Raw genomic sequence first — 23,809 nt, 5'->3', positions numbered from 1 at the left:
ACATCATGATCTGATGATAAAAACAAACAAAAATTACTGAGAAAACCCTTGATGTACATATCTTAGATGGGATCATTATAACTGGCTATTACAGTTTAATTCTTTTAGACTGCATATGAGCTTCTCTCTGTGTAGGAATGGCTTATCTGACAGCTGACACTCTCATATGGATATCATTAAAATGGTGCTTGTGAAACAAAAGAAAATGCTGGCATTTGGCTTTAACCCCTTAAAGTGCCAAACTTAGTGTGGGGCTGGTGATGGTAGCTACAGGTCTTTGCTCCTTAGGGTAAATTTGTGATGATTAATTCAATGACTAATCTCAAGAACAAGACACTTCTTTAAGAAATTATATACTTGCAATAAACAGGTCTACTAAGTAAGGCCAGCATTAGGTCAATGTCTTCACTTCCCTGTGGTAAGCCTTCACAGTCACTGCTATGAAAGAACTAAATAGTTATCTTTTTACAGATGTGTTAATAATCTTAGAAATTGGCTCTATTGGAGAGATATCCACTACTTATTACTTGGTGGTATGTCTGGGGGGAACAAATGGGAGTCTAAGGGCACACATTATGAATGGGGACTGAGGTAGGAAATAATGTCATAAAAGTAATGCATAAAAGGCTTCCTGGGCTGGCCAGTTAGCTCAGTTGGTTAGAGCATGGTGTTGATAATACCAAGGTCAAGTATTCGGATCCCCATACCGGCCAGCTGGCAGGAAAAAAAAACCCCATAAAAAACACAAAAGGCTTCCTAAGGTTGAAAGGATTGGGAGAACAGGATAAAAAGACGTCCCATTCTGGGGGATATTGTGGGATCTGGAGACGGAATATGAGCAAGGAATAGAGGAAGTTGAGAAAATGGAATTCACTGGCAGAAGCAAAGGGGAAAAGATGATATAGCTAGACAATCAGGCCAGCTGTTTTCCAGTCTTCCTCAGATAAGAGTGACAGACTAATCAGCCTCCCTGTGGGTGGGCTCCAACCTCAACTGACAGCTGACAAAACAAGAGAGCACATTCCCTTAACTGGAGGAAGGGAAAAAAAGGAAGGTAAGAGATGTTGAAAGAGCTGCGATTTATACCAGTCCACTGAAGAGGAAGTTTGGCCTATTTTTCCCCCACTCTTCATTAGTTATAAAAATATTGGAAACTTAAATCCACTAAAATTAGGCTTCCATTTCTTTTTTTTTTTTTCCTTTTTGCATTTTTTCGTGACCGGTAACGGGATCGCAACCCTCAGTGTCGCACCCGCACCGCGACCAGCAACGGAATCGCAACCCTCGGTGTCGCGCCTGCACAGCACTCAACCAGTGAGCGGACCAGTCTCTATATGGGATCCGAACCCTCGGCGGGAGCGCCGCCGCGCTCTACCGAGTGCGCCACCGGGCCGGCCCATAGGCTTCCACTTCTGACATTGCACTGAAAATGTTCTTGGTCTTCAATGACTTCATATATCTAATCAACACCTCACTGTCCTTCTTACTTGACTCCTAGACATTAGACATAGTTGGCCATTTGATCTTTCTTGAACATTCTCACCTTTAGCTCCCTTGACATTCCCTCCCCCCACCCCCACAGTGTTTCTCCTCTCTCACTGGCTTCACCTCCTTGACTAGGTCTGTTCATGGTGGTGAACCCCAGAGCTGGGCTCTAGGGCCCTCTTTTTTTTTTTTGGCAGCTGCCCTGTAGGAGATAGGGCCCTCTTCTTTAACTCTTCCCAGGTGACCTCCATCATTCTGATAGTACTAAATCCCAACTATAATACTGATGATTTCTCAAATCTCTAACTTCAGTCCATCTCTCCTCCAAGCTTCAGACCCATTTCCAACTTCCAGCACTACATCTGCACTTGGAAGTATCACAGTTAACACATCTAAAATAATTTCCCCCTCACCAAATCTGTTTGATCCACCAATCTTCCTCACCTCAGTAATATTACTACCTACTCACCTGCAGAAACTTGTCATTCTCAATTTCTTTTTCCTTCATTGCCCCATATCAAATCCAACAGCAAGTGCTTTAATTTCTATCTTCAAAATACATTTCTAACATATACAGTCATGTGCTATATGACAACGTTTTGGTCAACAGAACCCAAATACAAGTAGGCCCATGAGATTATAATACCATATTTTTACTGGACCTTTTCTATTTAGATACTTACCACTGCGTTACAATTACCTACAGTATTCAGTACAGTAATATGTTGTACTGATTTGTAACCTAGAAGCAACAGGCTGTACCCTATAGCCTAGATGTGTAGTAAGCTATACCATGTAGGTTTGTGTAAGTACACTCTATGATGTTCACATGACCACAAAATTGCCTAATACATTTCTCAGAACATATTCCTGTTGTTCAGAGACACTAACTACACATGACTTTCTAGTCCATTGCCATTACTTTAGCCCAGGCAACCTGTTTTTTATTTATTATTTGTGTGTGTGTGTGTGTGTGTGTGACCGGTAAGGGGATCGTAACCCTTGGCGTGGTGTCGCCCGCACCGCGCTCAGCCAGTGAGCGCACCAGCCATCCCTATATAGGATCCCAACCCGCGGCCTCGGCGCTCCCAGCGCTGCACTCTCATGAGTGACCCAGAGGGCCAGCCCCTATTTATTTATTTTTTTAAAGATGACCAGTAAGGGAATCTTAACCCTTGACTTGGTGTTGTCAGCACCACACTCTCCCAAGTGAGCCAACCGGCCATCCCCATATAGGGATCCGAACCCATGGCCTTGGTGTTATCAGCACCACACTCTCCTGAGTGAGCCACGAGCCGGCCCCAGGCAACCTGTTTTTTACTGTGATCATTACAATAGTTCCTATTCTTGCTCTCTTCCAATTCACTCTCCACATAATAACGTTTTCTCTTTACACTCAGAACAGTATCCAAGCTCCTTCCTTAAAAAGGCCTAATAAGGCCTTGTATGATCTGGCTCTTACTTCTTTTATGCCACTCCCTTTGCTCACTACATGTCAGACAATTGGACTTCTCTCAACACTTCAAATACACCAAACACTTTCCTGCTCTGTGGCCTTTGCATTTGTTGTTCTGCTCAAAAAGTTTCCTACTCCTATTAGCATGGACCATTTTCTTTTCATCCTCAGGTCTCAGCCTAAAACTTAACTTCACAACATCCTATTTAAAGCAAAATTCTTTTTTTTTTTTTAAATATGACCGGTAAGGGGATCTTAACCCTTGACTTGGTGTTGTCAGCACCACGCTCAGCCAGTGAGCGAACCGGCCATCCGTATATGGGATCCGAACCCGTGGCCTTGGTGTTGTCAGCACCGCACTCTCCCAAGTGAGCCATGGGCCGGCCCCTTCTACTTTTTTTTTTTTCATAGTATTTGAATCAAATCTGTATCACTTGTGTTTGACTGTATTCCAACTAAAAAGATCCTTGAGGGCAGGAACTTGAGGGAGTCTGTTTTGCGTACCACCACGTCCCGTGAGGCTTGAGCCAGGGCACAAGAAATGGCTCCACAAGAGGATGAGGAGCATAAACTGATCACTGGGGAACTGCTAGATAAGCAGTGATCCCAGTTTCTATTACACAATGGAATCCTATTTCCTGGCTATTCTCCCATTTAATAACTATTTTTCCTTCATTTTTTTAAAAGTAAGACATTTTATGGATGATGTTGGTTGTAAAGCAATTTTGTGTATGTACAGACTTAGCTGAAGGCTTTCTCTTTTTAAAATTAATTTCATGTACATTTACATGGAGTAGTTTGTTTTTTCAATATGTGCATATATTATATATTGATCCAATCAGAATAGTTAGCATATTAAACATTTTTAAAAAATACTCAGGTTAATTTATTTCTGCTTATATTTTTTAGAGATTTTTTCCCATTCCTGTAGATTTTATTTTGTTGAGTATGTGAGTTAATTTTTTTTTTTAATGTATTATTGGAACATAGTTGACTGTATATATTTGTGGGGTACAGCATTGAATATCAACACTTGTGTACAATGTGATGATCAAATCAGGATAATTAGTACATTCTTCATTATACAATAATTGATTTTCGTGGCCCTTTACCAATTCTTCCCTTTCTCCCCTCCCCCTCCCCCACCTTTGGTAATCTCAGTTCTGTTTTCTTCTCTTAAAAGTGTAACATATTGGGCCGGCCTGTGGCTCACTCGGGAGAGTGTGGTGCTGATAACACCAAGGCCCCGGGTTCGGATCCCATATAGGGATGGCCGGATCACTCACAGGCTGAGCGTGGTGCTGACAACACCAAGCCAAGGGTTAAGATCCCCTTACCGGTCATCTTTAAAAAAAAAAAAAAAGTGTAACATATTATTGTGATTGTTGTATCTTTCTTTCTTTTATTTTTTATTAGTTCCCACATATAAGTAGGGACATGCAGTATTTCTCTTCCTGTGCCTGGCTTATTTCACTTAACATGTAACACAATATAATAGTATCTCCTGGCTTTTCCATTAAGTAATTATTTTTCCTTCAGTTGTTTAAGCTGAGTCCTTAGTCAGTCATTATTACTGGTTTTAAATACCAGACACTTGAACTGCCCAAATATGTCAAATATAGAATCATACTTTCCTAACAAAGCTAGCTAACCTAATGTTTTCATAATAATTCGATCAACATCTACAGAGTACTTACCCTAAATGTTCAACATATTGCTAAGAGCAGAGAAAAAGCTAGTAAACACTATACTTGACAATGGGACTACAAACTAACCTTTGTCAAAAAATATTAAGTGCCCTAAACACGAGAATATGAGGGCAAGCTTTTGGGATCTACATTACATTAATGAAAGTAATATCTGGAGTCTAGCAAAAACAATGACACAAAAAACTTATACTGAAAAGGTTTTGTTTTTATTTCCAAGATCAAATATTACAACAGGACATTTACATGTATTTATAAAAAAATGCAGCAGTTGAATTTATAGACCAGAGGTTTCCTTGAGTTTGGTCCCCCTCTCAGCACAGTGAGCTGATGTCTTCAAAAGACTTATCGTCCCACTCCCCTCCCTCCCCCACCCAACCGTCCCACCCACCCTCCCCAATTCAAGTTGCAGTATTAATATAAAGCAACTGGGTACAACACAGCAAGAATATTCACAATTTGGTACTGCCAAAACCAGAGGATCACCAACTGAAAGATCCTCATTTCAGAAAGTATTTACCTATAGACTATGTGTATCTATAGATATGTCAACACCCAGTTATCTAAGATTTCCCTGGTTTTAGAGCAAGTGGAAGTGCCATTGAGTCTTAGCCAGCAGTTACAGCTCTGCTTTACCTAATAGCATGTCTTTCTTTTCCTACAAGTTTAGATTTTCTGCCGCCTTCATGTGTCTTCACATTTAAGGCTTTCCCTAGCACCTTTATCACTTACTGGATATACAGGAGGGTCTCTAATGTGTCTTCAACAAAAAAACTTAGTGGATGGTCCAGTTGCCCCTTGCTCACTGGTCCCAAAGCCTTCTTCCCACTTTTGGGAAGAGCTGCAGAAATAAATGTATCTCCTAGCACCACGGATTAAACGCCCAGAAAACTGAGAACTCGATGTGCATTTTAGGGAGAACTTTCTCTGTTTGTTATCTTCTTGCATTCTGTAACAAAGTTATATACTACAGATTAAATTTAGAGCCTGTCCTGCAATAAAAATGTAAATCTCAGTAAGACCACCCACTATGTCCAGAATAAGTTGAGTACACAAACATCCCAGGGAATCTCTAAATACTGTTAGGAACTGCATGAGAAAACACTTTAAAGCAAATACCCCAAGTTGACTTCACTCAAGTCCCCGACCCACCCTTATCCCCATCCCCAAACAAATTTCATTCCTTGATTAACCTCTCTGAATAAGACGGGAAGTGAGGTTTCGAAAATGACATGAAAAATGTTTAAAAACACAATTAGTGAAGACATGCCAGAATTGGACAACCCAGATGACTCAAAATACATTGTTCAAACTGAACTCATACAAAGCATGCACAGAGCCAACAAACACTCCTGAGAGTTTCCATGGAACAATCAATACCTACTTGAAAAGAAATTTAAGGATTAAAAAAAAAAAGACACCAGATGCTTAAAATTTGTTAACAATCAAAAGGAAAACTGTTCTTGAAAAAAAGATTTAGAGGAGTGAAGAAAATTGTGTGTAAGAGAGTCATGCCAAAGCTTAGATGGAAGCCCCGCAAAGTTTAAGTAACATGTTAACATCAATTGGTACTCATTTCTCTGTATCTAAGACCAGAGGATTATCTAACAGCTTTACTGTTTCCCAGAAAGTGTTTTAAAGAGCCTTTCCAAACTGAAGAGACAAACCTAGGAAAGTAACAAGGTTCAAGTCCTCGAATAGGCTAAGATAAACAGTCCCTACTACAAGCTTGCTACTCATTAACTGAAAAATGGAGGCCACATACTTCTTTCACTCGAACTAGTAGGTGAAAGGGGATATTCTGGTGGCAAGGTCACTCCACATGAGGCTTAACTTCTAGGGCAATAAGTTATCAAAAAGTTCTTGTTAAAAGCATATGATTAGTGTCATAAACCTATTTATATTTTGAATCACACCATTCAATTTATTGATATTTTCCATTATTAAGAACACAGAAGTTTTGGGAAAAGCATACTCTAAAATCATTTTGTTGAAAATGCAAGCTATCCAACCGTGTATCAACATTCCAATGTCATTAACTTCAAATGGATCCTGGTGACATGCACTATAAAGCCAGCTACTTTGATAGAGGGAAAAAACCAGAATGGCAGGAAATGGTTCCAGATCAAGAATCTCTCCCTTATCAATTAAGATTCCCATACTGAGTCTATGAAAAAAAAAAAAAAAATAATAATAATGATTTTAAGGAAGGGAGAATTCCAGGTCAGAATTTATCTAATGATGTGAAATGTTTCCTATTTTATTTACTACATCTAATAAATGAATGACTCATGATAACCTAGTTAGATTAATAGCTTCTTTTGATGGAGATAAAATATTAGTTACATTCAGTCTGGGTTAGCTTGACTACTGTGTTTCCATTTGAAAACCCAAGTGACCTTACAGGGGATATAAAATCTTAGGGCATTCTGATCTCTATAGAAGAAAAACCATTACACAAACAACAAAAACCTGCTGTTTGTTGGCAGAGAATTAAGTACAAAAAAGTAACTTCCCATATTTATAGATTGTGATTGTTCTTAGGTAAAATACTGCCATTGGTATTTGCATTTTTAATCCTGCAAATAAATCTGGTTACCTTTCAAAAATACCTCATTACAGAAATGCCAAACTGTTTTATTGAAGTAGTGTATATTGGATTACCCAACTATATACCCTGACATCACACAGCAAAGAAAGGTCTATACCAAAAATCAACATGTTTATGACAATGGTTGAGGTTCAGCAATCTGTAGGTCAAAAAAAAGAGAAGGGGTTTCATAGAGCTAGCTATTATCTATTTGGAATGAGAATTCTTCTTAAGTAGAGAGAAAATGAGCTATAAATAGGATGTTTGCCCCAAATTCTTCCTCTGTATATTAATTTACAAAAAATAAAAAAATGTTTAGAGTGCAGTCTTGTAATACCAAGGTCAAGGGTTTGGATCCCTATACCAGCCAGCCACCCACACACACACACAGTTACATATTAAGACTTAGAAATGGACTTTCTTAAACACAGCCAATTATATTAAAAAATCAGGACTAATACTCAGAGAATGGACGTCAAGAATCAAGAATAGAGAATGGAGAAGTAAAAGAGAAAGTATGATTAAAAGATTTTCTAATAAGGGTCTCATCATCACATCCAATAATCTAACGACATACATTCATTTCATGGGACAATTACCCAGGCCATCATAATCTCTATTAAAAAAAAATTCTCTAGCAGGATTGACACATAGGTGAGTCAAAAACCAAAATAACCATCACTGAAATACCAACTCTCTATATAATAGGAGAAATCAATATATTGGTATGGTATTCTCTGGTTATTTTTAGTTCTAAAGGACATTCTTGCCACTATTCTAAAATGTGTGCTGTGCAAAACTAAGTTTCATGGCAAGACAATAACTGAAGTGCTAAGCAAGGCAAACCAATGAAGCTGAATATTCATAGTACACAGCTGTCTTTAAGCAGCCTATTCATCAAGGCTTGCATTATTGGAAAATTGCCATGTTCATCGAAGGGCTGGTTCATCCTACCCTCATTACTTTTAAGTTTTAGTTTCACATGAGAAATCACTTATTCATCAACCTGCACTCCATGATTTACTATTGAGTAGTTAAATAAAAGATGGCCAGAAAAGGGAGTGGGGGTGGGTGGAGAATGACATAATAAAGATACACTCTGTGGGATAAAATATATTTTTAAAAGTCAGCCTAATGGAATCTTGAAAAAGTTGTTTCTGCCAAAGCCAAGAGTGAATTCTACAACTTACACAAACCAATTTCCCATCAATTGTTCAGCCGATGCTTTCTTTAAAATTTAACTCCACTGTCAGTGACGTATTTGGTTCTCTAATTATAATTTAGTCATTCTCAACACTGATTAGGCAAACAGCATTGTTTTCCAAAAATTGTTTAAAAGATCAGTACTATATATTACTATACTCTCCTTTTTGGAGATTTCAGTCATCACAGTGAGGTTAGATCAAGTTACTGGGCAAGTGATACTTGGACACAGAAAAAAAGCAAAGGATTTGATTAACAAGTACACTTTTAATCAGCCTAGGTATGATGTATAATAAAAGGGAGAGACTAAAGCATAAAATTCCGGAGTGGAAAAAGACTTTAGAGATAATCTAATTCAGTGGTCTACAATCTGTGGGTTCTTAAGAGTTTCTGAAAGGGGTCTGTAATTCCATGTGCACATTTACATTTTCTCTATCTACAGAATTAATTATATTAAGTTAACCCCACAATTCCCCACCAATGCCAAGTTTTAAAATGTTAAATCCTTTTACTTGAAAAGGCTGAGAACTATTAATCTAGTCCAATTCGTTCATTTTCAAATGAGAAACCCAAGACTCAGAGGAAAACAGAGACTTACCAAGATAAGAGTTAATTAGTAGAGCTGTTACTCAAGTAGACTTACACCTATAGTGCCCTTTCTGCATATCATAAATAATATACATTTAACTTGTATCTGGTTAGAAAACTATATTTTTCAGTTGCTAGTGGCTCTATCTGGTATTTTTCCTAAGCATCCAAGTAAGATCCCTGCTAGGTAAGAATCTTTAGTCTTGGGGATCAATAATCCTTCCCTACTTGGGTATTGGTTATGCCCTACTGATAAATTTCATGCCCTAAGTTTAGTAGTTACAACAGGTGGAGCTAAAACATATAGGTGAGTCAAAAGAAAATTTGAGCTACAGTGTTTGCCACCTTTCAGAATTTGAGTCTCCCTAACTGAGTAAAACAGGCAGGAATCAGACCTTAGATTTCAAAGTATTTCCAACTTTGATTAAGGACTCAATAGCTAATTGCTGACTTGTAGAGTCAAGGAAGAATTTTATAGATTTCAAAACATACACATAGAAGTTCAATAATCTGGTATGGATAGGACATAGAAAAGATAATTATATCTTTTCTGAAAAAGCTTTAAAAGGTAATATTCTTTTTATCCTTTCCGTTTATTCTTGGCAAAAAATGACAGTTATTTTCCCTTTCATATTTCCATGCCATCACTTTTAAAAAACAATTAAAAATAAGCCTCTCAAAATAATGGCATAAATAAGAATTTATATATAGGCATCATCCCACAGGTTTTATTTCAACTACTCCCCCTAGCTTTGAAGAAACAAAACTATATCATAATCCATAAGGCAAAACAATGAGAAGATAACCATTTGGGCAAGCTGATTCCCCTGTTATAGGAGAAAACAGCATGGGACTGAAAAGAGCATGGAACTCTGGATTCTAATTTTGATTTGCCATTTACTAGCTATGACATCCTGAACAAGTTCTCTGAACTTCAATATTCATTTTCTAGGGTTCTTAGGAAGATTAAAGGAGAAAATGCATGTAAAGTACCTAGCACATGCTAGTTACTCAAAATTAGTTCTCTGTTCATTCCTCATTTGGCACTTTTTCCCCCCTCTTCTCTGGTTCTTTCCTAAAGCAAATTCAAAAAAGTACTTCTCCTCACTTTTTTCCCACTAGTTTTCATTCCATCTCCCTGTATTTTTCTCTTGTCACTCTCCAAGTCTATCTTGTTCTTTTCCTCCCTACCATTTAAACTCTTTCAAGCTGTTTCTAGTATCTACAAGGACTGATTGGCCTCATTTAATCTATTCAATAAAACCTCTCCCCCAAAGAGCAAAGGAACTTGCAGGGGGAATAAGGCAAACTGGAGGAAGCATACTCTCTAAGTGGATTAAGTTCTTGAGCAAGGCAACACTCCTTATTTACTCTTCCCATGTACAATCCATAATCCCTCCCCATGGGCCTCTATCTCAAACCCCAAGATAATTACACTCCTGCCTCAAAATAAAATAAAATAGTCTACATCTTGTACTCTAAACATCCTGGTTGCATGAATGTTATCATGCCCTTCCTCTTACTCAAATCACTTTATGTAAACTTGGTCATCTCACAGTAACCCAAGCTGAAAAAGTCACTTTGGTCTGTTACAAATGAATATGCCAGTGCTAACAGTATCAAAAAGAACTACATCTTTCCATTAATAAACATGTTGTCTTGGGTTCTCTGGACATGTTTTATAAAGAGAAGCTACCAGGTAAGAGAATAAAACAGAGTCCTATAGGGAAAATTCTCAACTCACATTTTTAAACAGTTTGGGCTTTGGCTGTGACTTTGCAGGGAGTGGAGATGGGTGCCATCACAACACAAAGCTGACTGAGCATACCCTTACTTCTTACCCTGTGCCTCCCTGAATTTTTAGATTTCTGACCTTGTCTACCACCAAATTTTTTTTACCCTCCAGCGCACCTTTGATAGTTTACAGCTCTCTTCCTCAGGTAGCAAGTATGTTATCCAAGTTCAGAGATACAATTGAGGAATTAATACGAAAACCATGTTTCCTCAATAAAGCAGAAGCTGCCAGTTGAGCCTTGAGAGAGAGCCTAAGAAAAACACCAAAGTGGTATTACTCAGTCACCAATCTAAAGAGAGAACTTAGACTCAAGGTATAAATGAAATTGTAATTATATAAATATATTTATAAATATTTATACAATTATATACTTATACATAAGTACTTACACAGACTTAGAAAAAAATGTAAGAACATTAATTCAAAAGGACTCACTGAAGAATAAACAGAATTTTCCATGATTTCCTTGAGGAGATACATAACTCATTCTTTAGAGAGGGTCCTTCAAAATCCAACCATTAGAATCCATATTCTATAATTGTGTACTAGCATCACATAGCATCTTTTTTTTTTTTCTTTATATCCCCTAGTCACCAAGAAAGCAATCTTAAAGTAGGTGGGAACCTAAAGATCTCTGAACAATAGCAATTTTTGTTACTCAAGTAGAAGAATCAATCTAAATACCCAAATGACAAAACAGATCCATTCTATATTATGGTTGTATAACAAGTTGAAGTTCTGATTTTGCCACCAGAATCACTACCACCCCTTCAGAGGACTTTATTTAAAGCTCAAAATAAGAACTGAACATACAGTGAAGCTGACAACAGTAGTATATAGATTCAAGATGGCCTCTTCTAAATAATACTGAAAAAAGCTTTCACCAACTACAATTTGAATGCGGCTTTTGTTGGCAGGAAAAGCCTATAACATCTGAAGATTACTGGTAATCTCCATCATTCCTCTTACTAAATATTGTCTTATGAATTGAGTTTTTAAAGGTCTTCCCCTTAGAGAAGCTTTCTGTTTTGATACCTTTTGAACAAAAACAGTATGTAGAATTAAGCTCATTCAGTCACTAGAGCCTTTCAGAGACTACTCCAACCAGCAATAAAATGAACATTATTTCTAACCAAAGGAACATAGTTAGCAACTCTCAGCTTCATGTCTTCTTTTTCCTCTGGGACATACATAAGTATGCCTTAAAGCACACAGGACAATTAATAACCACAGTGATTACAATTACAAGCCATTTTACTGCATTATTATTGAACAGCTGCATTCCTATAGATCACTGTGTACCCAGACAATGAAGGGGCCAAAGAAACTAATATGCTGTACTGGCAAAAACAGCAAGCACCTTTCTATCCCAGTCACCACAATGTGCTCACTAAATGTCCACTCCAGGACTAGCAGGATCAATACAGTTAACAGAGTAATGATGAAGAAGCTGTCTCAGGCTAGGACACTGAAAGCCACCCCACGCTACCACCCTACATTTAACACTCATTCTGCCAATAACACATATCACGGAAACAATTCTTGTAGCTGGAAAGATGGCAATCCTTTGGAAAAGATTTTAAATATGATAAACAGTAATTATAAGGGATACTTTTTCAATGTAAACAAAAGCCTCAATATTTTTATATGATACTTCCTACCTGAAGAACAGAACAAAACAAGTGTCAGAGAACTTCTTCTGCCTACTAAAAATGGGGTCTTACAGAAAAGGGAGGTTGTTCTTATTCTGAATCTAGCCATTCCTTCGCCAAGGAGTCTGAGGAGTAACATTACCAGTTGATCCCAAAAAAGTGCCATGCAAGAGACCGCTTATTGGAACACATATTTCCTGCTGCCAGTACTAGATCTTATCCTTACACTTCCATTTGGTCACCAGATTAGGTAAGAAAGAAAGAAAGTGGGGAAAAAGGAGAAAATAGCAAAGGAAAAAGGGGGGAGGCGGGGAAAGGGAGAAAGACTGATTATAAAAGAAAAAGAGAATAAAAGTAAGAGGAGGCAGGTGACTTGCTTGTCCAACTTTGGCTCTATGGTCCTATGAGCCAAAATGCGTACTTAGTGACATGGTATCTCACAGGAAAAGGGAATAAAGGGGTAAGCTGAGAGAGGTCAGGTTATGGTGTTAATTTCTTTCCTGTACAAAGACAGTCTCTTGAGGACAAAGGCCTGCCTCTTGTAATGTAATGTCATAGTCCAGATGAGACAGTTTCCTTCGAGGGAAGTTGGTAAGAAGTTCAAAACGTTCATTTGGATATCCTTTAGACTGAACATGCTTCACCAAAGCCTACGAAAAACAAGAGAAAGACAAAGCTGTTAGATGAAAATAAAAGGAAAGAGCATGATAATGAATTAAATAAATAACAACATTCTTTTTTGTCCTGTTAGATGAGATATTAAGTGTAAGTTATTCTTTCAGGTAACTGAAGCCTATCCTGGCAAAGGGCCAATATAATAACCCTTTGGATGGGGAGATAATGTATCTGTATCCAATAACTTAGGGCCATTAAGTGATACTGAAATATACAGGGTTATTACTGTCATCCCAATAAACACACCCAATCACTATTTATATAATTATTGTCCTCATTTTATTTGATCAGTTTTCCTTCCTTCCTTTTATAGGGAAGATATGGCCTTTGTTCTACCTACAGCCAATCTTGCCCTCTATGCACTGAATCCCTTCTTGCCTTTTCAGAAACATGCCACTACAAAATATCCCCTTTTATAGGTTTCTTCAGCATCCCCTTCTCTACAGATGCTTCCTATCAGGCTTAAACATGCTGCCTCTCCAATCACCTTTTTTCCACTGAATACTGCCCACCCTTCCCTCCAGCTTCACAACCAAACTTCTGAAAAAGATGGTCTATACTTGTTCTTTCCATTGTCTCATCTCCAACCCCTTCCAAACACTAGGCCAGGGAGGCAGTCTGGGTATCAGCACCAGCAATCAGACCCTACTTGCATTCCAGTCACACAGTCTTCAAGAATCAGCCTAATTGGAGCCGGCCCGTGGCTCACTCGGTAGAGTGCGGTGCTGATAACACCAAGGCCCCGGGTTCGGATCCCACATAGGGATGGCCGGTTCGCTCACTGGCTGAGCGTGGTGCTGACAACACCAAGTCAAGGGTTAAGATCCCCTTACCGGTCATCTTTTTAAAAAAAAAAAAAAAGAAAACAAAGAATCAGCCTAATTATGTACTGCCACTGTGAATGGCCAGGTATGGACACCTGACCCAAGGGGGATTCATTCTTAGGCTAAGCTAAGCTAGTCAGGCTCATTCTCTTTTCTAGCAGTTGAAAGACACAGAGGGAAGGCCCATCAGCTGTGGATTTTAGATGAAACGGTCCTCAGCATCACCATGATGGACCATGCACAAGATGAGGAGTAAATAAAAGCCACCAATATACAGAAAGAATGGTGTGAAGCAGAGAATCACAAGGAAAACCTAAAAGGCCCCACAAGAGAAACATGGAGAAAAACAGCCTTGGTTAATAACCACTTTGCAGTTCCAGCTACTAGGAAACCCAAGAACCCCACTATTGTCTTCAAATAGCCCCACTTCTTTTGCAGGAGTAATAATTTCAGTTGGGTTTCTATTCCATGCAGCCATAGGATAGAAAAGTCTCAACTGTAACAGATCCTATGTGAATTGCCTAAGAGAATTTGGGACGGAAACAAACTAATTAGAATTAAGATTTACCACAGTTAAGTTTCTAGTTAGAGATCAAACTGAATACCTACCACCTATTTGAAAGAGTCATCAAGCAAATCTCGCTAGACTTATTCTAATTAATTAATTACTCTGCTTCAAGCAAATGCTTCCAATTAGATATACTTACTAGCAGTTTAGCTTGTTCTGGAAGAGTGATCTGTTCCCTTTTTCCATCTGGATACCGCAACATCAGCTGTGCTTTTGGTCCTAAAGGAATAGTTTTAAAAAAAGATATGTATTGCTTTTTGGAGGACAAAACAAACAAACAAAAAAGATACAGGAGCTTAAAACAGAATATTAACTTAAACAAGCAAGTAAATAAATAAAGCCATTAGGTAATATTCAAGTTTTAAGTAAACTGAGTCTATCATGTAACTCACCATTTACATCTATACCCTCTACTATTCCATCTGATTTTTCAGGCGACATCTCCACTATCTCTGAATCCACAGCTGGCAATCCTTGGTGGTTTGTGGCTGTTCCAGGTTCAGTTCTGGCTGAGGGCTCAGTGAGTGGCCTTCTGTTCTCCTCTTTTCTATGCCCCAAATCTTTGTGGGGAGACTTTCTGGACTTGGCAAGATTCTCTACCTCCTCTTCTTCATCAGAGCCACAAATGGATATGAACTCCTCACTGCCAGAAAAAAGTTCAGATTCAGATTCTTCATCTGAGCGGCTATCTTGTTTTGTCTGTGTTGAATCGAAATGTGTCTCTTGTAAGGAGGCTCTGATGGCAGCTTCTAGCTGGCTATCTTCACTTGCATCTATAAGGCTTTCCTGTGGGATGCAGTCATAAAACACAGGTGGAAAGAAAAAAAAACCCAGTTAAACCAAAAAATAGTCAAGTTAAACAGGGCATAAGAAATATAGTACTCAGCTTTCTATTACTATCTCCTGCTGAATGTCTCTCTTCTAAAATTTAAGCTATTTGGGGGCAAGTACTTTGTCTTACACAGCCTAATTGGAATGGATACTTTAGAGATAAAAAACTATCATAGCACCTAGCACACTGATGTTTCAAGCATAGGGGTTTTTTTTTGCATCAAAACGAACAAAGTTGAAAAAACAATTTATCACAAAAAAAGACAAGAACTAAAAAGCTTTAAATATAAACCCCAAAACACTATTCTCTAAAATGACTAAACAATAAAGAATGATGGCTACCTTGCTCACCACTATATTCTTAAATTAGCACTGCTTTGGCACACAAAAGGATATCAATAAATAACTTACAGTAATAACTTCTCAAGAAATCTAACAGATCTCTAACATTCAAAACAAAACAAAATACCATACAACAAGTAGGGGAAAATAATAACTAGATTTTCCCAAGCTTAATTACAATGAAGATTTTCATTATGATAATAAGAAATGCAAATTTCTACAGTTTTCACGTTGGTAAAGTTCTAAAGTCACAAATTTAAAGTTTACGAGTCACAAAACATGGGCTGTTTCAGTGGAACTTATTTAGATCCTTACTCAAACATACTATGGGGAAAAATATTTGTAAAATAACCTAAAGTTGAACAGTGGACATCTCACGATATTAAGAAATTACTGTTAGAAGAACAGTTAATCTATCAGATGGAGAGAACAAATCTATGGTCATGGGAGGGGGAGAGGAGAGATTAGATAGGGGCATAAAGAATAAGTATGATTTGTTAACAATGAATATGCTAATAAAAATAAAAGGTAAAAAAAAGAAATTACCGTTAATTTTTAACGGTGTGCTAATGATATTGTGATTTTTTTAAGTAAAAAGTCTTCATCATTTAAAGAACGTGCCAAAGTATCAATAGATAAAAAAATGAATTCTGAGATGTGCTTCATAGTAATGCAGATATGGTAGAGTACAGATATAAGAAGAATGGCCATCTGTTGATAATCATTGAAATTAGTGGACACATGGAGGCCTGATAGATTCCTTCAACTTTTGAATATGCTTAAATTTTCCACAATAAAAAGATAAGAGTTGCTACTAAAAAACTGAAAGGAACCTCATTTTGGCTTTCACAAAGCCAAATCACATAGCAAGGCCAATCACATAGCAAAAACTTAAAGGAAATTTGAAAAATAAACTTAAGAGAGTTCTGGTCAAGGTAACGGAATAGATGGTCCCCAGTGTCACTCTCTCCCACAAATCAATCAATTTACAACTATAAAAATGTAACAACAGCCAAGCTGGGGCCACTGGAGCTCAGGGGAAGAGGAGGACAGACCTATGGACTTCATGAAGGCAGGAGAAACCATGATGAGAGAAAGAAAAAACTGGAGTGTTTTGGGCCACGGACGCTTTAAGGCTGGAACTGCTGAGTGCATGGAGCAGGAGCTGGCAGAAGCCGCAGCTGTGCCCTTTGGATGGAGTTGCTTGGAGGCGGCAGGGGAGAAGAGGGCCTTGGTGGCCTCTAGGACAGGAAGACCACTAATAGGGTTCCCGTACACCCACGCAGGAGTGAGGAGCCAGAACAGCTGAAAAAGGGAAGCCATTCAGAGGCCAGTGAGTCATCACAAAGGACCAGTGCACGGCCCATCCCATGGGAAGTGTTTGGAGCATGGGTGGTAGCTATGACAAAGCAAGGACAGCTGATCCACCCCCCAATCAGCGCAGTAACACTCAGAGGAGACTGGTCAGGAATGCTGAATTACAAGGGGTGCATGCAGTTTGATGAAAACACTGAGATGAGAGTTTCTACACAATCCAGGTGCACCGGGTCTCTGGAGAGCCAGAAGTGGTTGACAAGGTCAACCATTAAACCCTGAGCTGCACAAAAAGCCTTCTCTAGGGAAATAGCAGCAAAGCAGCAATTTGGCTCAACCACACAGCTCAAGTACTGGTTCCCAAAGGAAGTTCCCCCATTATAGAAGTTAGCAAAGAACAAAAAATTAGTTTGGGCTCAGGCACACTGTCAGTGCCTCAGATCCTGGCTGGGAACCTGAAGCTTGAAGCCAGGGACCAAGCCCCACTCCCACATCCAGGCACACCCCAGTGTCTTGGGGACCACCCAGGGTATGGAGCCAGGGAAGGACCCACCACCCCTGCCCACAAACAGGCACACCACCAGCACCTCTGGGACCTGCCCAGGGGCCTGGAGCATTGTGCCAGAGTTTGGACCTGCTGCCCACAAAGAGGCACACCACCAGCACCACGGAGCATGCTAAAAACATCACATCCATGTGGTGGCCCACCACAGCCACCACAGTAACCACAGCTACCATGAAAGTGGCTAGACACCACAACCACCATGCAGATGGTCCACCCAGCCACTGGAGTGCATCGACACAAGGACAGTCACCAGCAGAGACCAAAGAAAAGAAGAGAATGTCTCTCTCCACAAACCCCATTCCAGAGTGACAGAAAAAGCATCTGCTCTATGATAATTCTGGGAGACCTGAACACGCCTCTCAGCATTGGACAGATCATCTAGGCAACAAATCAACAGAGTAACCATTGCTCTTTCAGAAGGAGAGAAGAAATCTAGGGTTATCAGTGGTGGGAGGGGGGATTGAAAGGAGGATAGGGAGAGATTGGACAAGGGGCATAAAGAATACGTACAATTTGTAACAATATACATACTAGTAATATTGATTTGATCAACATATGTCAACACTGAGTCCCAAAAATATGTATAATCATGATTCAATAAATATATGTGTGTGTGTATATATATATATATATATATATATATATATATATAAATAAGACAAAGCCTGGACACCGTATACTTTAAAAAATAAATAAAGACCTGGCCTGTGGCTCACTTGGGAGTGTGTGGTGCTGACAACAACAAGTCAAGGGTTAAGACCCCCTTACCGGTCATTTCTTAAAAAAAATAAAAATAAAATAAAATAAAAATAAACTTAAGGCTAATTTACACCCTAAAAAAGCAAGTAAATGTGCCCACATGACATGCAATGGCTTCGGTAGACTGTACATTTATAACAATGACATTGTATAGCATGTAGCTTGATTTTAAAGATTACAGCCATTGCAGACTCTGCTAGGTTCCTATCCAATACTCATTCTCTGATTCTTTACTTACAGAACTGATTATGTTTATAAAAGAAAACATGTCTAGCTAAGAAATTCCATTTACTAGTTTCCCCTGTACACAGAAAAAAATTGTGGTACTGAGCTAAAGCAGTACTTACAGAGAAATTACATAATTAAACACTTATATTAGAAGAGAAAGATCTCAAAATAATGACCTAAGCTTCCACCTTAAAAAAAAAAAAAGCCCAATCTAAACAGAAGGGAAGAAAAAGAAAAAAAGAACAGAAATTAATCAATGACCTAGAAAACAAATGTAATAGAGAAAAATCAATGAAACCAAAAGCTTATTCTTTAAGAGCAATAAAGCCTTTAGAGGACTGTCAGGTAAAAAGAGAGAAGCTACAAATTACCAATGACAGAATTAAGAGAAGGGACGACTACAATCTCCATAGTTATTAAAGGAGTAACAAAGGAACATAATGAACTTTGTCAATATATGACCCCTCAGGTAAAACAGACAAAACCCTAGAAAGACACAACCTACTAAAGCTCATTCAAAAAGAAATAGTTATCAGAATAGTCCTATATCTATTAATGAAATTGAATTTGTAGTTTAAAACTCTAGGCTCAGGTGGTTTCACCAGTGAAAGTTACCAAACATTAAGTGAGAAGTAATATCAATTACTACACATACTCCTGCAGAAAAAAGAAGAGGAGAAAAAACACCCCAATTCATTATTCAGCATTAACCTGATACCAAAACCAGACAAAGACATTACAAGGTATTTGAAGGAAAGAAGGAAAAACAGTAACAAAATCCTCAAAAAAAGCCTACGAACCAATATCCCTCATGAACACAGACACACAAATTCTTTACAAAACTTTAGCAAATCAAACCCAACAATATATAAAAAGCAATGCATCACAACCAAGTGAGTTTTAGTCCCAGAATGCACAGTTGGTCTAACATTAAAATCCAACCAATGGAATTCACTAAAAAAAGAAAACCATATGATTATCTCAACACATATTAAAAAAAAAAAAATGGTATGACAAATCCACTCACAATGAAAACTCTGCAAACCAGGAATAGAAGGAAACTTCCTCAACCTGAAGAAGTATATGTACAAAAAATACATAGCTAATACCAAACTTTGTGGCAAAAGACTGAATGCCTTCGCCTTAATGTGAGAAACAAGGATGTCTAATCTCAGTACTTCTATTTAACATTGTACTACAGGTCCAAGCCAGTGCAACAAGGCAAGAAAAAGAAATAAAAGGCATAGAGATTGGAAAGGAAGAAGTAAAACAGTCTTTATTTACTGACAACATGACCATCTATATAGAAAATTCTAAGGAATCTACAAAATAGCTACTAGAACTAAAAAGTGAGTTTAGCAAGGCTGCAGGCTATAAGGTCAATATATAAAAATATAAAACATTGCTGAGAGAAATTAAAGAACAAAGTTGAAGATCTTATACCATATGATCTCAAGACTTATTGTAAAGCTACAGTAATCAAGACAGTGAAATATTGGTGTAAAAGACATTAATCATTGGAATAGAGCCCATAAATAAACCCACACATATGACTAGTTTTTTTTTTTTTTAAAGATGACTGGTAAGGGGATCTTAACCCTTGACTTGGTGTAGTCAGCACCACGCTCAGCCAGTTAGCGAACCGGCCAGCCCTATGTGGGATCCAAACCCGGGGCCTTGGTGTTTTCAGCACCACCCTCTCCTGAGTGAGCCACGGGCCGGCCCATGATTAGTTTATTCTTGACAAAGGTGCAAAGGCAATTCAATGGGGGAAGGAAAATCTTTTCAATGAGTGGTGGTGAAACAACTGAATAACCATATTCAAAAAACAAATGTAACGGGGCCGGCCCGGTGGCGCACTGGATAAGTGCGCTGCTTGGGAAGCGCGGCGGCGCTCCCACCCGAGGGTTCGGATCCCACATACAGATCCGCTGGTTGAGCGAGGCGCGGGAGCAACACCGAGGGTTGCAGTCCCGTTGCCGGTCCCCGGTCCGGTACGGGGGCAACACTGAGGGTTGCGATCCGTTGCCGGACACGGAAAAAGACAAAAGACAAAAGACAAAAAAAAAAACAAATGTAACAACCCAATTCAACCCTACCATAACACCATATACAAAAATTAATTCAAAATGGATCTTATGTTGTAACACCAAGGTCAAAGGATCGGATCCCCTTACCAGCCAGCCACCAAAACAAACAAACAAAACTCCAAAATGGATCACAGACTTAAGAGCCAACCCATAAAAAATGTATGTTAAAATCTCAGGTTAGGGGCCAGCCCGGTGGCGCACTCTAGAGTGCGGCGCTTGGGAGCACGGCAGCGCTCCCGCCGAGGGTTCGGATCCCATATAGAGACCGGTCCGCTCACTGGCTGAGCGCGGTGTGGGCGTGACACTGAGGGTTGCAATCCCGTTGCCGGTTGCGGTACGGGCGCGACACTGAGGGTTGCGATTCCGTTACCGGTCACGAAAAAAGACAAAAAGGAAAAAAAAAAAAAAGAATTCTATACTACCTTAAGGTATTGCCTTTAATAGGCAGTTTACTCTAGGTGTTCATCACTACGTGATATGGACTGCCAAAGCCACATCCACTAAAACTATTTCTGTTTCACTGCCATCAAACCCAAACAGCCACTACAACCAATGTGAGATTGCCATATCTTTGAAGGTCTCTTACTTGCAACTAATCTTGATTCCAATTATCAAACAGGTCTGCCTAACAATAATAGCATGTTATAGAAATTAAGTATAGTAATAATCTCTAGGAGTGCCAGAGAGCCAGGCCCTAAAGCTATATAACCAGTACTAATGCCCAACTATACCACAAGAGTTGTTCTAGGAAAAAACCAGCATTTCTACTGCTGCTTAGACCTGGATACCAAAAGCCCTCCCAGTGCTGCCCCTGAGAAACTGGATGCTTCCACCACCAGGCTTGCTAGATCAATCCTCATGTTCTACCTATTCACATTCTTTACTTCTAAATCCATGTACTTAGGTCATATGCTTGCACCCTTGCTGTAAGAGAGACTGGGAATATAAGTCTTATGATTTCATTGAGAAAATAGAAACTTTATGTGGGTAATTATCAAAATATGAGGAGGGTGTCTAAGATGTGGTATATGCACAAATGGTTAAGTGTCCACTATTTACATTATCATCTTTACCATCTTAACATCAAACATTTTACATAAGACACTTACGTACAATTACACTTAATTACCCATTACCACTTCCTAGTCATACTTACTGAACGGGTACATTTTTTGGGGGGACTGCTAGAAAGTCCATCCAGTTGCCCATGTTCACCCAGAAATCCTGTCACTTGGTCCAAGAAAGAAGATACATCAAGCTGGTGCCATTCTACTAGCTTCTGACCTAAAGATTAAAAACCAGGATATATAAATATAATAAAATCAAAACTCTTTCTGAAAATTCTCATTAAGTATTTCTTTCAACATATGCACAATTAAAATTTACTGTGAACAAATATCCCCACTCTTCACTAGCTTAACTTACATAGTATCTTTATAACCTAAAGGACACCTCAGTTACAACCCACCTAACAGATTCCCACCCATCACGACAGGGCAACTACCTTATCTGCTGGTATCATTTACTGCTATTTAGGAAGAAGAGATTCAGACAAAGCAATATCTACTTAAACCACAATCAATTAATAATAAAACCAGCTCCACACTCTGCTTCTCTGGTAGGATAACAACCAGTACCTGAACAATCTTAAATGTTTAATGACAGAAAACCTAAAGGGATACTTGATAAAATGATGAGAAATAAGAACATATCAGTTACTCCTTGAAAGACCAGAACTGCACAAAATAAAATACCACCATCTCCCAAAGTTGCCAGAAAAAGCTTCCATAAATACACACATCAGTAGATGTTTAAATAATCATAAAGGGAATGAACAAGAGACCTTCACCTAAATTATTATGATTTTGAAATCATAGCCAGTCAAATATTTAAAGATCAGTCATTTAGGTAACTGAAAGACAAATGATAGGTTAAAGGCTGTAAACTGATATAAATCTTACCTGTCCGTGGGTCCAAGATGGAAACATAGGGGAAATCCCCTAGCTTATAAAACTGTATGTATCTCTGACCTTCCTCACTGTCATGATAAACCTGTTGTCATTGACATAAAAAAAAGTCAGCCTCTAAAAGAAGGACCAACCTTCTTCTTCTATATAACTTTGTTACACACCAATGGCAATTAACTCGCCAAATATACCTTTGGTATATGTGTTAGGATCTCATTCCTATATTAAAGAGAAAATGAAGGTCATCTGGTGTGAACTCCCTCAGCTCTTACCCTCAGCCTCTTATGGATACTTACCATAAACATACCAATCCATGCCTCCTCCTCTCCCAGTTCAGAAGAGTTACTGCTCTTCTTGTTCAAGCTATTTGTCTATCTATGTCATTCTTGACTCTTAACCATTTATATCTTAATAAATCACAATACATGAAGACTATAAACTCGAGAGTCTAGCACAGTGCTAGGCAAAAAGATGCTCAATCGATTTTTGCTGAATGAAATAAACGGAAGTTTTATCCTTTTTAAAAAACTATATTAAATTTAGAGGCCTGTAAAACATGAACAGGCAAATTAATAACATTAATAGCAATTCCCATCATGTAGTGGGAAAAAAAATTAAGTTCATTCAGAAGTTTAAATTTTCTGTAACTTTTTATAAAATAATAAACTGGAACAGGATCATCTAGCCTTAGCTCGATGATTTATGTAAAAAGAAACTAGAGCCAGGAAGACTAAGTGACATGTCTAAGGACATACAGTTAAAGAATATCAAACTCAAGCTAAAATCCAAGTCTCAGCCAAATGTTTTTCCATTACTCTAAGATCTATAACTATATTTTCCAACATAGTAGCCCCAGCCACGTGTGGTTATTGAAGCACTTGTAAATGTGAGATGTGCTGCAAATGTAAAATACACACCATATCTTGAAGACTTAACACCAAAAAACAACCTAGAACATCTCAATATTGTTATATTAGTTACATGATAGATGTACTGATTTAAACAAAATATATTATTAGAATTAATTTCACCTGTTTCTTTTGACCTTTTTTATTGTGGTACTAGAAAATTTTACATTACATATGTGGTTTACATTATATTTCTAATAAACAGTATAGTTGCATATTCACTCTATCAAGACATTTAAACTCTTAGGATATGAATATTATAC

At 38.3% G+C, this 23,809-nt stretch overlaps 1 protein-coding gene across 2 annotated transcripts in view; it reads right to left on the bottom strand.

Annotated features, from left to right (window-relative positions):
• Nucleotides 1-4,834: 4,834 nt before the first annotated feature.
• UBXN7 (UBX domain protein 7) overlaps nucleotides 4,835-23,809 on the bottom strand; it is a 67,943-nt gene continuing 48,968 nt past the window's right edge. For both annotated transcript variants that reach the window (XM_008567472.1, XM_008567473.1), the window contains exons 7-11: nucleotides 22,633-22,723; nucleotides 21,828-21,955; nucleotides 14,935-15,328; nucleotides 14,682-14,761; nucleotides 4,835-13,125 (exon numbers count right to left, since the gene is read on the bottom strand). In XM_008567472.1, the coding sequence (XP_008565694.1) occupies nucleotides 12,964-13,125; nucleotides 14,682-14,761; nucleotides 14,935-15,328; nucleotides 21,828-21,955; nucleotides 22,633-22,723 (855 nt within the window). In that variant the 3' untranslated portion in view covers nucleotides 4,835-12,963. The remainder of the gene's footprint in view (nucleotides 13,126-14,681; nucleotides 14,762-14,934; nucleotides 15,329-21,827; nucleotides 21,956-22,632; nucleotides 22,724-23,809) is intronic.

Source organism: Galeopterus variegatus, unplaced genomic scaffold (assembly GCF_000696425.1).
Source record: "Galeopterus variegatus unplaced genomic scaffold, G_variegatus-3.0.2 Scaffold322, whole genome shotgun sequence".
NCBI classification, from domain to species: domain Eukaryota; kingdom Metazoa; phylum Chordata; class Mammalia; order Dermoptera; family Cynocephalidae; genus Galeopterus; species Galeopterus variegatus.
The sequence above is the reverse complement of the archived record's forward strand: the minus strand, read 5'-3'. Positions and strand labels throughout refer to the sequence as shown.